General features: G+C 42.0%; 2 protein-coding genes across 2 annotated transcripts; both read right to left on the reverse strand.

Annotated features, from left to right (window-relative positions):
* Positions 1-61: 61 nt before the first annotated feature.
* LOC139452947 (ribonuclease H2 subunit A-like) lies at positions 62-9414 on the reverse strand. Its single transcript, XM_071234566.1, has 8 exons — positions 9258-9414; positions 8575-8646; positions 6515-6641; positions 4562-4649; positions 3071-3208; positions 1350-1437; positions 712-835; positions 62-219 (listed from the first exon to the last, which is right to left on the reverse strand). Exons 1-8 carry the CDS (start codon positions 9382-9384, stop codon positions 78-80), a joined length of 906 nt encoding a protein of 301 aa, XP_071090667.1. The 5' UTR covers positions 9385-9414; the 3' UTR covers positions 62-77.
* Positions 9415-11598: 2184 nt separating this feature from the next.
* Positions 11599-14516, reverse strand: LOC139453002 (probable serine/threonine-protein kinase DDB_G0278901). Its single transcript, XM_071234632.1, has 3 exons — positions 14089-14516; positions 13855-13947; positions 11599-13741 (listed from the first exon to the last, which is right to left on the reverse strand). The coding sequence occupies exons 1-3, from the start codon at positions 14514-14516 to the stop codon at positions 11599-11601; spliced, it is 2664 nt and encodes an 887-aa protein (XP_071090733.1).
* Positions 14517-14730: the final 214 nt, after the last annotated feature.

Raw genomic sequence — 14730 nt, forward strand, 5'->3', positions numbered from 1 at the left:
TTTGTATGATTTATTCACATGAATCTTTACATTGGAAAGTATGCAGATCACAATGTCTGTGGCTGGTGTCATGAACATCACAAGGCTCCGACCTGTGTGAGATGTCTGTCTGTGAAGAACCTGTGTTTCTGTTGGCGTGGGTCCTCTGTTTTCTTCTTGAAGAAGGACAAGAGGGATGCACTGCCTGTGTTTTTGGTTTCGTCTTCATCATCATCTTCCCTGGAAACATTACAATTGATCTATAATCATTTTTTGGCTGGAAATAATAGGTATTTTGTCAGCTGGTGGTAGCTTGGGAGTTTGAAACTTTGTATTTTCCGTATCTCCAAATACTTTATATATTCATTGTTCTTTTTTTTCAAAAAGCATAGAGGAAATCCAACTTCAGCCAGGGACATGTGGAAGGAGAGTACATGTGACATACTTATTGATGTGGGATCGGACACATTCATTGTTGACAGAAATCTTACTAGGGCTGGGACGCCCCCCTATTACCAATATACTCACTGTAGGTCTAAGTTTGCTACTAAATGTCCAATTGAGTCCCAGCCTTAAATCTTACACTACAGTACACCAAGTACACTACAGTACAGGGCCCTTAAAATTAGTAACTGCTCCTCACATCCTTAGCTGTGTATGTCAACGTTACATAAGGTGCAGGTCAACGTTACATAAGGTGCAGGTCAACGTTACAAAAGGTGCATTTTGTACCATCTGACTGGAACACAGTCCTTCTCAATCAGCTGGGAAGCAGTGGACCAGCTGAAGCGAACAAAGTCCGGGAAGCCAAACACAGGGTCCATGTTCCCAGCCAGAAACTTCTTGGTGCCGGGATCTAGAAATCAGAGAAGACAATACAGACAACTCGAGTCACAAGATACGTATCACAGTACTTGAGGCACAACACGATACGTATTGCATCACTTACCTATCTCGCTAGGTTAGTACCGAAAGTGAAAGTATCAATGCAGCATATTGTCCCATGAAAAGTTATCAGGCCATGTTATTCCAACACTTTTGAAATTTCGAATGAAAATCTAACATTGGTAAGGTGTATCTCCTACATCCATGCGGTCGGGTAGCCTAGTGGTTAAAGCATCGCTTGTCACGACGAAGACCCAATTTCGATTCCCGACATGGGTACAATGTATGAAGCCCATTTCTGGTGCCCCCCCCCCATCGTGATAATGCTAAACGTGGCGTAAAACCATGCTCACTCACATCCGTGAATCTTGCCACCCCAGCCATCTGAGCAGATCTCACTGAATGGCTAGTCAGTTGGAGGAAACATCTTTCACGTCAGCTATATAGCCACACAACTGAAACAAACTCTTCAGGGAAATATTCACCTGCTGGATACCCTGAGCCGTACTCGAGTCCTTCTCTCTCCACTCCCTCCCGGAACTGCCATGACTTGACGGCCTGGTCTCGTGCTACCTGAAGCACAACGCAACTCAGTTGAGGAGACCGGATTGCAAGGTTACATAGGTGATACTGTCAGTCTATGTAGTGAGTGCGTTTGTTTTGTTTTGTCATTTTCCTATCCCTTGGGCACGCCAGAAACCTATAATTGTGGGTTCGAATCCCGGTTTGCCCCGATTATATTTCTAGGTTTGTCAGCACCTTACCGGCTTTTGGGTTTCACCGAAGTGGTAAACGTCTGAGACCTGCATCACTTCGGGCTTTCCTCCCACATTAAGCTGACACACCGTGATATAACTGGAATACTGTTAAAAGTGGCGTAAAACCCAACTCACTCACTCACTCACTCATTTCCTTATCTCTCCTGCATGTTATAAACTGACAGCACTATAATGATGCAATGAGATTATGAGCAAATTCCCTTTCAAAACAAGAGTCATCCGAAGATGACATATCCCCCCAACGTGGCATGTCGGTAAACTGTGTGTACCATTTGAGTATTTAGATTGGCAAGGAAATCTTTCTCCTTGATGCCAAAACCAGAAATATAATGAAGGTTATTAAATATTGGTTCATGTAGCTCACTTTCTGATCTCATGAAATTGTAATAACAATAAAATCCAGATTCGAATATGAATAGCTCTGTCGTAGCCTCATGAACAAAGGCATAAAGAGAATGTACTAGGTTATGTAGCTCACATCATATATAGTATATGATATCGGTAAATAGTACACCTTAGAATAAAATGTTATTAAAATCTATAAATAACAAACTGCACTGCTAGTGAACATGATTGATATGTGCATAAAGTTTGGTGAATCTCGGTCGCATGGTTTAGAAGATATGCTCCAGACAAGAACATTACCCTAAGTTCATCAATTTTTCAATTTATATTGAAAAAATAAAAAATCTGTTGATAGCAAAGGCACCACTACATAACCTGCTTGAAAGGTGTAAAAACTTTTGAGAAGCTAAGTTGTATGGTTCGGGAGATATGGTCCGGACAAGAGCACTACCCTCAAATTTCACAGTTCATCATATTTCCATGGAAACGACAAAAATATTAAATTCTAAAAATCTCTAAATAGCAAAAGGCACTACTACTGAGCCTGATTGGTAAGTGTACCAAGTTTTGGGAAGCTAGGTTGTACGGTTTAGGAAATATGCTCCGGACAAACAATGATTACAGACGGACGGACAGACAGACATACTGATTGCTATATCCCCCCGTCATATGTCGGGGAGATAAAAATATAAAAAATTCATAACAATCAAGGTGTGGAAGAGGGGAAGGTAGATGGTTCTACCCCCTAGCTGCACCACACCAAAAGATGATAAAAGGCGCAAGGGAATAAAACAATAACTGGTCGGCTTGGAATCCACATACTGTGTCTGAGTGGGGTATTCATGTTAAACGTGCGGCATGGTATCTCAGTGGGCTAGCGCTATAAGACCGGCATTAGTTCAGATAGTACAAGCAGCCACAGAGACACACGTGCATGCACATAGCTATATATAAGTGAAATAGTCATGACAGCTCCATTAAACCCCATTTCAAACACTGGATTCAACATTATTACTTCGCAAATTACAGCAAATTACCACTATGCTTATCATGCCTACACAAACATTATTCAGTTCCCCGACCTTGGCACAGATACTGGCTCCGCTGACAATGGGGTAGGTGGCGTCAGCTTTCTTGGCAACAGTGATGTCGATGTCGGGGAAAATATCCTTCAGTTTGGCCTGGTACTTGGCAGGGTCTCCCACTGTGTCGACATACACCTGCAACAACAGACAACGCAGCAGTCGTGTGAAAATACCTAAATCACCTAAGTCTTGTTTGTTTTGTTTGGTTGTTGTTTAACGCGCCGTCAGCAATATTCCAGCTATGTGACGGTGGTCTGTAAGTAATTGAGTCTGAACCAGACAGTCTTGTGGTCGATATTGTGAGAAACAATCCATGCTGTCGGGGTACGAGGACACGTAATCAACCAAATCACAGAATCTGACCAACCAATTCATTTTGTCTCTCTGACGACCAGCATAGTATGCGGGGATCTATTCTAACCCAGAATCCCCGTTAAAATTGTTATAAAATATATATACCTTTGTATTAAAGTATGAAGTGGTGAACAAGTGGGTCTAGCACAATATAATACACACTAATCCCTCTGTTTTTATTTGGACAGTTAGATTAAATACTACCGATTTTAGAAATACTTATCTTAGAAAATGATAACTGCTCTTAATACAGTTTGTTCTTGATGCCGCACTCAGCCATATTCCAGCTATTTGACGGTCTGTAAATAATCCAGTGATTGACATCACGAGCATTGATACACACAATTGGGATACGATGACATGCATCAACCAAGTCAGCAAGCCGGACCACCCGATCCCGTTATTCGCCTCTTACGACAAGCATGGGTTGCTGAAAACCAATTCTAATCCGGATCTTCACGGGTCCTCTTAACACAGACCAAAGGATATCCATGAAACAAAGACCAAGACTTACCGGATGTGAAATCCAGCATTCAACATGGATACAAATTAAAAACAGACAGAGAAAATTTGTGTGCATGTTTAGGAATAAACGCTGCTATTTCATAACAGCACGTAACATTAATTTCTATACATAGTCATTACAAAATACAAAACATACTTGAATGCTTCACGATCTTCTAGCACTTACACTTGTAAACTCATTACACTGAGGAACTCCATATCTATTTTAACTGACAGCTTCTGATTAATCTGACATCACTTGTGGGAGAGGACTGTATTCAATTTTTGACATTCTCTGGGACTCCAATTTTTTAACCTGGGACCCCTACAAATAAAGGCTTCCAGTCCCCTGGTCCCAATAGCAAAGAAGCATGAAATACTCATATCCCCCACCGATATGACAGGTCCAGTTCCTACTGAAACTCGAAAATAGATTTTTAAATATCCCAAATTATCAAAAGGCACCAGTTTACCACTAGATCTATCTATGTGCCAAGTTTGGTTAAAATATCTCCCATGGTTTTTTATTTCTGCTATGGAAACGAAATGTGACGGACGGACATTACCCATTCCTATATTCCCTTTCCATTTCCATAATAACACAGCTAATCCTTCCTGAGATAGTATTACCTCTGTGATATTGGCTCCCAGACTGAGGGCTCTCTGTAGAAGTCCGATAGCAGAGTCATGGGAGAGCGCATTCAGATTATATTTGGTCCTGGAAGGCAAAATTACAGTACAGAGACACATTAGGCATGTGATTAACACAGAGCATCTTAACCTTGCTACACGATGTGATACATAAGTGGGGAACTGGTTTAACACTAGCTTTGAACAGTATTCCAGTTATATCACAGTGTGTCAGCTTGTTGTGGGAGGAAAGGCCGAGTTGATGCAGGTCAGACTATCAGCAGCCTTGGTGAGACCCATACACAGGTGAGGTGTTCACAAACCTAGCAACGTAGTAACAGCAAACCACCATTCGAACCCATGATCCCAGATTTCTTCCACGCCTAACGGATGCAACTCTGCAACAGAGGCTTAGAGAACTGGCCACCTCTGTCCCTTCAAAACACAACAGGAACCTCAGGGTGTGAGGTGAAATGGGGTTTAACGTCGCGTCCAAGATTATTGCACTTATATAGCAACGTGATGTACGTGTGTGTGTGTTTGTGTGGCTGCTTGTTCTAGTCCGGACTGATGCCGATTTATAGTGCTAGCTCACTGAGAAACCATGCCGCAGTTTAACATGAATACCCCACTCAGACACAGTATACTGACTCCGAGCCGACCAGTCCTTGTTTTAGACCTTAATGCCGAGCAGCAGACAGGGTAACAACAAGTACCATCTTTTAACGTCTCCGGGCTGAAGCTCTACCACTAGACCACAGAGGCGGTCTCGGAACCTCAGGGCATTGCCACTGTAAGGAGCTCCCTTCAATTCTAACGATATCACTTCCAATTGGGGAAAACATGTAAAAGTTACAATAAGCAAGAATAAGCTTCTTTGTGAATTATTAACTGTAGAAGTTCATGTATAGGTGATGTGTTTTTCAGTCAAGCAACTCAAAATTGATTGGATAATGTGAATTATTTTGCTTATCTAGAATAAACTGGAGAACAGAACAGCTGCTTGTCATATCATGGCAACCTGTTAGTTATCAGGTCTGCATTAGGTAAACCAATGGTCGATAGCATGATCAATATCCCTTGCAGGAAGTGTACAATCACACACAATCAGCCAAGCCCGACACTGAAGCACGTGTAACACGTGGTGTCTCCTTCGGCAAGTGACTTTGTTTGAAATATGCTTGTGATCACCCAGCAGTGAATGGGTACCCAGACGGAGGGGATGGTAATATGACTGACAACCTTTTATACCTAACAGACAGTTTACAGATCCATTTACAAGGGTAATAATGTAGCACTTTGAGCATGCTTTAGGGTGTGGATTAGGCACATTATTATTATTATTATTTTTATATTATTATTATTGAAAAATTATTATTATTATTATTGTAGTGTATTCTCCTTGTAGTTGTTTACATCTTGTGTGATACAGTTTCCCGCCAAAGTACACATTATCTCATTACGTCATATGATGACGTCATGTATTTATTCGTTGTCTGAGTAAAACTAGGATGGCTTCCTTCCATGCTCTAGTGTGTTTGGCATGGCACATGAGCGTGCATACTCCCAAAGATAATGTGTGAATACATGACAATTATTATTATTATCATCATCATCATCATCATCATCATTATTATTACAAGGAACCTCTGACTTTCAAGCTTAATTTCAAACACTGAGTATTAGCAAGAGCATGTGTCAGTAACAGCAGCACTAAAGAAGTTGGGCCACAGGAAGGCCAGTTTTCAGGCAACTCTTCGAAAGATTTGGCATGTGCAAAATTACTAAGAGAGTTACCTCCCTTGACATGTTCAACAATAAAAAGAAGTGACCGTTGAACCCATCAGGTCTGCAGGATTGCAGGCACGTTGCATGAATGGTCAGCAAGACAGGTCAGAGGTTGCCTGCATACTTCCATCACAAACTGAACTGAAGTGTAATGCTCTGGCTCACCTTCGGAGCATGCTGTTGGAAATGTAGGCCGGCGTGAGGATTTCTACAATCCAGCCCACGGAGTCCGATGCAGCCTTCATCTTCTCCAGCATGGATTCTCTCTGTTCTTCTGACAACGTCTTGGAATCTGAAAAACGAAACATCAAAAGTATTTGAAACTGATTTTTCCAAAAGTGTTTTGCCAAAAATAAACATGGTCAATACAGAAAACAAAAAATAACAAAAGAGTGTTTTTGTTGCTGTTTAACGCCACACTCAGCAATATTCCAGCTATATAACGGCAGTCTGTATTAATCGAGTCTGAACCTGACAATCCAGTGAACGACATCATGAGCTTCGATTCACACAATTGGGACACGATGACATGCGTGAGCATGAACAAGCATATTCGCCTTTACAGCAAGCATGGGTTGCTAAAGACCTATCTACCCCTATCTTCATGGGTCTGCAATCTTACATTTCACCAAACAGGTAAAAACAGATGCTATTCTGCCATGTCTGAGGTGTATGAATACTAAGAACTCCTCACTGTCCTCGTCTCCTACAGCTGATATTCGACACTATGCTGCAACTATACACTTTGTAGCGATCCAAAACAAGTCTCAATACAATACATGAAAACTCAACACTGGCCATCATCAGTGGCATTTTAAAAAGAATACAAAACTAAAAGTAACATCCACTAGATTGAGTTAAATCAGCAAAATAGTAACTTCACGCCTCTCGTACATTTCAGCAAACAATAGTATTTTGCAATGATATTTTACACAATTTACATATGGTGTCACTCTTATATGAACAAGGAAATGGTGCTCACAAACCAAGGAATGATGGATCATACTCAAGCCCATGTCTGGGATTTGAAACCTGTGACTGACTAAGGGACATAACTCTGCATGGAGAGTTGCAGCACTGGCCCAACACGACCAGAGCTAGTGGAAGCCATCACTGTAATGTACCTGACTTAGGGCTGGGATGATACACCAACTGTGTGATCCGATACGTATCACGATAACTGTATGTGCTCTTTTCTTTGGTGCGTAAGTTTTTCAGGAAGTACAAATACCTGGCACACTGACGATTTACAGTAAGCAGTGTCAAGTATGATGCAATGGATGAAAGTATTAGGTATTCACTAGTAATTAGTGTTTGGTGTAACATTTATTAAAGAATACATTTAAGGTTAGAATCAATACTTTTTACTTTGTGGGCAATTGTGATCGATACGTGTATCGAGAAGTAAATAATCACGATCCACAGATGCATCGGTGCATCCTCCCACTACTACTGACTTTTCTGTGTATTTTATCCTCATTAGGTTTATCTCCTGGACCAATTCATTACAACCATCAGCTTGGTTTTTATAGACTTTTCGACTGAAAAGACACGAAAAATAGTCATCCAAACAAATGACACTATCCTATTATGCAAGAAACAAGTGGTGACAGCAACTACTAGAATCCCCTGGTTACTCATCATCTCAAATATAACTGGGGACGCCTTCTAGTATAGGGACTTTGTCGTTATAGTCTTCGTTGAAACAACTTTTCCAGTACAAAAACATATATAACTCATCAATAATAGTCTCCAGATCTGACTCAATGTATCGAGGGCTAGTTTGTACTAGTCCGTACTTTAAATGTAGATCTATGCTGAATATGCCTTCAAAAGAAGGAATTTGATTGGGTGTGGATTTCAACCTCTGAGTGAGAGAAATTCTGTACGAAGACCATAACAGGCGAGATGGAGATGTTGACATAATTTCCGAAATGAAGTCATAGCAGTTAACATGGTTGCTGGGTCCAGAATATCATGGGTATATATCGAGGATACAAATCATTGATATCCTGGACCATTATTGTTAATGTCAAAAGTACCCTAAGGAATTTCCAATATTTTGGAGGAGTATTGCCATATATATATGTTAATCGTCACTATTCAGGGTAGTACTTTTAGTAGATGTTCTTGGTTTATTTCCATCCCTGTATATGATCACAAAGTGGAGCTATATCACATACTGTAAAATCGAAAGTTTTAATATGATGTTAATTGTAATTTACCTGCCAATCCCATCTCTCTCAGCTTCTCCTGCCGTGAAAGTGGGCAGTATGCAATGCCGTACACCATTGGACCTGGAAGAGAGGGAACAAGACAGCATTTCAATTCATCAAGTTCACCTGTCCGTGATAGAATACTCTTTGAGCGTAATGTGGTTCAGCAAGGATATATATTATACGTCCAATTTACCATATATACTGCAGTGAACAATACAGTGAATATTTTTTTCCTAAGCTTAGACATGACGACTGCGGATCATATGGTCACGCTATCCAGTACTAATGGTAATTGTTTTAAATGATCTTGCCGAGATTGAGTTGTATCAAAGACGTATATAGATTGTATATACGTCTTTGGTTGTATGTACGGAGGACAACTGAGTCTGGGTGTTAATTTGGCTTCTTATTTTTCACAATATTTTATTACAATAGCAATGATAAACCCTGCATGATTGATCGTGATGAAGATCAAACATAGGAGTCAAGACAATATATACGCAGCTGATAAAACTGACAATGCGAAATACTGGGATAATTAATATCTTTAGGGTATTGTTGTGCACGGTGCCTATAAATAAACTAATGCTTTATCATAAAAAAACGATAATTATTCATCCATTTTTTTATCAGCTGTTTCGCATTCGAATATTTTATTCTTTGCAGTTCCTATTTAAGCAAGTGTCTACCTAGCACTGGGCCCCTTCCGGCCTCGTCGATCCCCAGGCAGCATGGCTCCGTCTTGCAGATCTCTGGAACCTCGGACTTTATAATGCAGTTCTTGATTCGATCGGATTCATATCCACTTTGGTCCATTTTCTTGTCAAATATGTCAACAACGTCATGTACAGGTTCCCGCGGAAAAATAATCTAAGGGAGGTTACTCTCATACTTAACACTATTAGTAAACCGCTATTAATCTTGTTCATTCGACTCTTATATTTGCGACACAAAAAGAAAACATAGGTTATATTTAACACGGTCGAACAATCTATATGCTGACGTATCAGATATTTCGCTCGGTTTCAACCAGCAACCAAGCGACCAGAATAGAAATATCCTTGGTCAATCTGTGCTGAGAGTAGTGATCTTCTCTAGAGACTCAGATACCTTAACATAGACTTACGACAGTCGTAGCGTTAAGCTGTTTCGTACAACGGCACCCAGGTATGTGAGTTACGATCACCTTAGCGCTGAGATCGCTTTGTACAACAGCTCCATTCCCAAAGCGATCTAAGTGCGAAGGTGATCGTTACTCCCATACCTCAACATAGACTTACGACTGTTGTCGCGCCAAGGTTGTTTTGTACAACGGCACCCAGGGCCTAACCAAACAGTTATTGTGTTCGTCCAATCCCCGTGTTTGTTGGATCATTCAAGCTGGGGTGCACGTGTTAACCTAACACTTGTTTGTGCAAGTGTTAGCCTAACGTTTGTTTGTTTGTTTGTTTGTGCAAAAGTAAGCCCAACGATTGTTTGTGAAGGTGTGAGCCTAACATTTTGATTGTTGTTTAACGCCACAATCAGAAATATATATTCCAGCTACATGTCGGAGGCTATGACATGACTATGCTTGTCGTAAGAGGCGACAAACGGGATCGAGTGGTCAGGCTTGCAGACCTGTATGATGCACGCCATGGTATCCCATGCTCATGATATCAATCACTGGATTGTCTGGTCCAGACTCAATTATTTACAGACCGCCGTCATATAGCTTGAATATTGCTGACTGCGTCGTTAAACAACAAACCAACAATGTATTATGAGCAACGCCCCACACCGTCTGTGTTCGATGACACACAATCAAGCAAGAGCAATGACCTACGCCGCATGAGTTCGATGACACACAATCAAGCAAGAGCAATGACCCACACCGTCTGTGTTCGATGACACACAATCAAGCAAGAGCAATGACCTACGCCGCAGGAGTTCGATGACACACAATCAAGCAAGAGCACTGACCTACGCCGCCGGAGTTCGATGACACACAATCAAGCAAGAGCAATGACCTACGCCGCCGGAGTTCGATGACACACAATCGAGCAGGAGCAATGACCTACGCCGCCGGAGTTCGATGACACACAATCAAGCAAGAGCAATGACCTACGCCGCCGGAGTTCAATGACACACAATCGAGCAGGAGCAATGACCTACGCCGCCGGAGTTCGATGACACACAATCAAGCAAGAGCAATGACCTACGCCGCCGGAGTTCGATGACACATAATCAAGCAAGAGCAATGACCTACGCCGTTAGGGAACGATTACCCAGTGAAAGTACTGTGACTTTAAAGAGAACTGTCACATCCTTCAATTTAATTTATATAGGTCCATTTAGTAGAGTCGGCATTGTCACCAGTATATCCTGGAGGGAAATAAAAAGACACAAAGAGTAAATCAGATAAAGATCGGTGTATTTGCATAAAAATGGATGTTAGATGACAAAATTCAAAATATTAGAAAATGGCAAAATGGCAGCATCGTCATTGTATTTAAGTTCTATAATACTCATAAATAAATAAATCACAGGACAGGGAATCACAGGTGCTTCAAATATTATTGAAAGGAATAATTGTTTTGTGGAACGAATTTCATCAATATAAATAATTTATAATGATATTTTAAGAGAAAGTTGATCAATACTTTCGTTGATCAATTAGCTGCTTTTACAAAAAAATATTTCATGCTTACTATATTGTCGAATGATCTATTTATGAACACGTCATTCCAATATTTTCTGCAATTTTCATAACATCACCTCTCGACGAAAATACACATAAAAATGGAATAAAATGTAAATCATATATACATTTCACAATTAAAAGGTCACCAGCTGAGATATTCATAGCAATACCTTAACATAGAAAGTACAGTATTTTATACATCATTCTTGGTACAAAAAATGTGATAATTTATATCACATCAGTCTTTTTTTCCACCGTTCAGTAGAACTAATAACAAGACTTCAATCACACATACTCAAATGATACATTTTCTCCTAACAATATGTTCGCTAAACCCCATCTAGAGTCTATATGAATCCCAATATCCCAAGGATAAGCATTAACAGTGACATGACCAGGGGCAGATAACCCTCGTACACTGGTGTGTCCTCCCAGTGCTTGTTGTAGACCTCCAGCTCGGCCTGGCACAGAGCGCGGTACGCCGCCACGTGGGGAGCTTCCAGGCTGGAGGAAGTTTCGTTCACGTCTACAGCAGCAACGGCTGGAACGACAGCAGCCTCGTTAACATCGGCATCAGAACGACGACCCTCAGAGTTAGCATCAGCATCAGACTGATCCTTGGCAGCATCAACAAACGTGTCGGATGAAGTATCAAGACTATGACTTGAGGATGTTTGAAGTTCACTAGATGCAGCGTCGGGAGTTTCCCTGGCAGAGGAAACCTTGGGCGAGACAACAGCAGAGAACAATTCCAGGGATGCCGATGTTGTGTGGAAGTGGCAAGATGCACAGGGTGATGCAGGAGTAGGTGTCGTCACAGGTGGTGGAGAGGTAGGCACAGTTTGTGTGTGGAACCCATAAGATCCATTTGGTGAATTGAAGGAAGCGGAGACTTCACAAGTTCCCACTGCTGGAATAGCATCCAAACTTCCATTTCCATTTCGTGTAGACTTTGAAGAAGAGGTATTCATATTGTTAACCAGAGTTCGACTTCCATCTTGTGCAGACTTGGAAGTAGCAGCATTCGTGTTGGTAACTGGAGTTTCATTTTGTGCAGACTTGGCAGCACCAGCAGATGTATCTGTGATCTCAGCAGAGTACAGGATGTCGTTTGGCATGTTCACTCTGGGTATAGTGTGTCCTTCAGACGAAACGGAGACGTGGATACGTGGCACATGATCAATGGAAATGGAATAGATGTCCTGGATCTCATCCGGATATGCTTCAGCTACTGATGTACCTAGTTCATGTTGGCCAATCCTGTTGCTTCTATTGCTGCTTCTGCTAGGTGGACCATCCCTTGACACAGCACCATTGACTTCAGCGGAGCTAAGACCTGTAGCTGTAGGTAAGTCTTTGTCGATAGGCGTGTTAACTTTGAGTACAGATCCGGCAGATTCTTCCTCTGGTTCCTCATGAATGGAGTCCAGGTAGCCATGTGACGGCACAGTTAGCGTGGGGAACAGGGCCTCGTTTATGTACTCCTCCTGCAGCCGCTGGTTTATAGTCAAGAGAGTGGGGCGGACAGCGGGATCCTCAGCCATACACATATCAGAAAGTGACAACAAGGCTGAGATGTGGGAGGCGCCATGTATCTTCTTCAGCACTCTTCCAAGACTGTATACGTCACATGCAGGGGTTGTCTTAGCATGAGCACACGCCTCTGGGGCGAGATGGAAACAATTCTCCATGTCTCCTCTGTACGTTACCCCGGATTTGTATGATGCTGTTCCCATGTCACAGAACTTGACCGAGGGCAGTTCTCCAGATATGTCCACTAGAATATTGTCTGACTTGATGTCATTAATGAGAACCTCTTTCTTGTGGATTTTTTTCAGTCCATTGACTAGCTGGCATGCAATATTCAGCCAGTGTAATCTTGGCATATCTGACTCGCACATAACATCACGGAGCGTTTGTCCAGAACCAACATACTCCATCACAATGTTGTAGCCCTCCTCCTCATCACTCAATAGTCCATAGCAGATGGGGACACAGCCTGTGGACTCAAGGTACATGGTGATCTTTGCCTCATTAGCGATGGCCTCCTGTGTTGTCCTGTCTGTAAAGTGTTGTTTAACCACCACATCTCTACTCTGGCCAGGGGACACCGTCAGTGTTGCTGCATACACCTCCCCGAAAGATCCAGAGCCGATGACTATTTCAGTGAGGCCATCTGGCTCAACTTTGTAGTCAACCATGTGTGAAGGAAGAGTTGGAATCTTGATGTGCCAGAACTCTGAAGACATGCTGAAGGAAGGTCCACACACCCTCTTGAAGACGTACTCAGAAGGAAAGGGTTCATGGCTGGCTGGCTTGGCCTCAACGTGGTCAGGGGTGGACAGAGCTGGAGAGCTGACGTCATGATTATTGTGGAAGGCTTGTCCGAGAGAGGCACGTGGTGTAGACAGGATGCTCAAGGTGGGAATGTCCAGGATGTCATCCTCGTGGCTGAAGTCATCGTGCAGGACGGAATGTGAAGACTCAGCCCTGAAACATCAAATTTTCGATTGTGATACACATTTGAACATTGTCATTCTATTCACGAGAATGAGGTGATTTATTATCCATCAATATATTATTCATATTAAAGTGTAATGTACCTATCATCTGGACAGTTGTCTGTGAAGGAAAGGTCTCCCATAAAGTCATCCTCGTTGGTAGGATTATCCTCGGACACTGGGAACTGTTCAAGTCTGAAATGAGAAATAAGTGTGATAACTTGGGCATCATCAATACACAATACGATATTTTGAATCAAATCACATCATACATATCATGATTTTAGCTTTCATTAAACAGTATTCCAATCACTATGTATTTACAATAACCCCTACCTCATACAGCACTCCTCTCTGTACCATAGGTCTCTCTGCATCTGGATAGTGCTGTCCTCTTCCCTCTCAGTTGAAGAGTCTGTGTGACCCACTGCAGTCCTTCCTTTTGACCTGCACTGACCCATACACTGTTCTAGGTTCTGGATAGGTTGTCCAGCACAATACTCGGGGCTCTCTCTGAGGCTTGATAAGAAACACAAGCCACTGCTGTATCCACCTTTAAGAAATGGTGTGCATGTCAGCTGGACAACTTTCTCTATGAGCGATTCTGGAACATTACGGAGGGAATGGAAATGCGAGATGTCTTTGAACAATTCTTTGAGATGTTCAGCATCTTCCTCAAAGGTATCTTTCTGGAGCAAATCCTCTTCAAAGAATTGGTTTCTATCAGCTCCTGAGGTAGAAACCCCGTTGGCAGCTGAAGACATCTGAACCAACACAGGATCCTTTTTAATCAGACTGAATGTTTTGTCTCCTTCTCTTTGTGCTAGCTTTGCATCCCTGCTGTGGCACTGTTGCAGTGTGGAATCTGTGACCTGATCTGTATCCTCCACTGTGTCATTTTGTGTTTGCTCTGACTCGATACACGTTTTGCCATAAGCTCCCCCCGCATCCGTTGGTCCCCTGTTACGTGACCTGTAG

This window comes from Haliotis cracherodii, unplaced genomic scaffold (assembly GCF_022045235.1).
Source record: "Haliotis cracherodii isolate W230 unplaced genomic scaffold, xgHalCrac1.p SCAF_9, whole genome shotgun sequence".
Lineage (NCBI taxonomy): Eukaryota > Metazoa > Mollusca > Gastropoda > Lepetellida > Haliotidae > Haliotis > Haliotis cracherodii.

Coding starts and splice junctions, on each gene's coding strand:
- LOC139452947 (XM_071234566.1), bottom strand. CDS start 9,384: ATGGACCAAAGTGGATATGAATCCGATCGAATCAAGAACTGCATTATA. Junction 8,647..9,257: donor CGGAAGGGGCCCAGTGCTAG/GTAGACACTTGC, acceptor CCTCTCTTCCAG/GTCCAATGGTGTACGGCATT. Junction 6,642..8,574: donor GAGAGAGATGGGATTGGCAG/GTAAATTACAAT, acceptor TTCGTTTTTCAG/ATTCCAAGACGTTGTCAGAA.
- LOC139453002 (XM_071234632.1), bottom strand. CDS start 14,516: ATGTCTTCAGCTGCCAACGGGGTTTCTACCTCAGGAGCTGATAGAAAC. Junction 13,948..14,088: donor AGAGAGGAGTGCTGTATGAG/GTAGGGGTTATT, acceptor TTCTCATTTCAG/ACTTGAACAGTTCCCAGTGT. Junction 13,742..13,854: donor GACAACTGTCCAGATGATAG/GTACATTACACT, acceptor TTGATGTTTCAG/GGCTGAGTCTTCACATTCCG.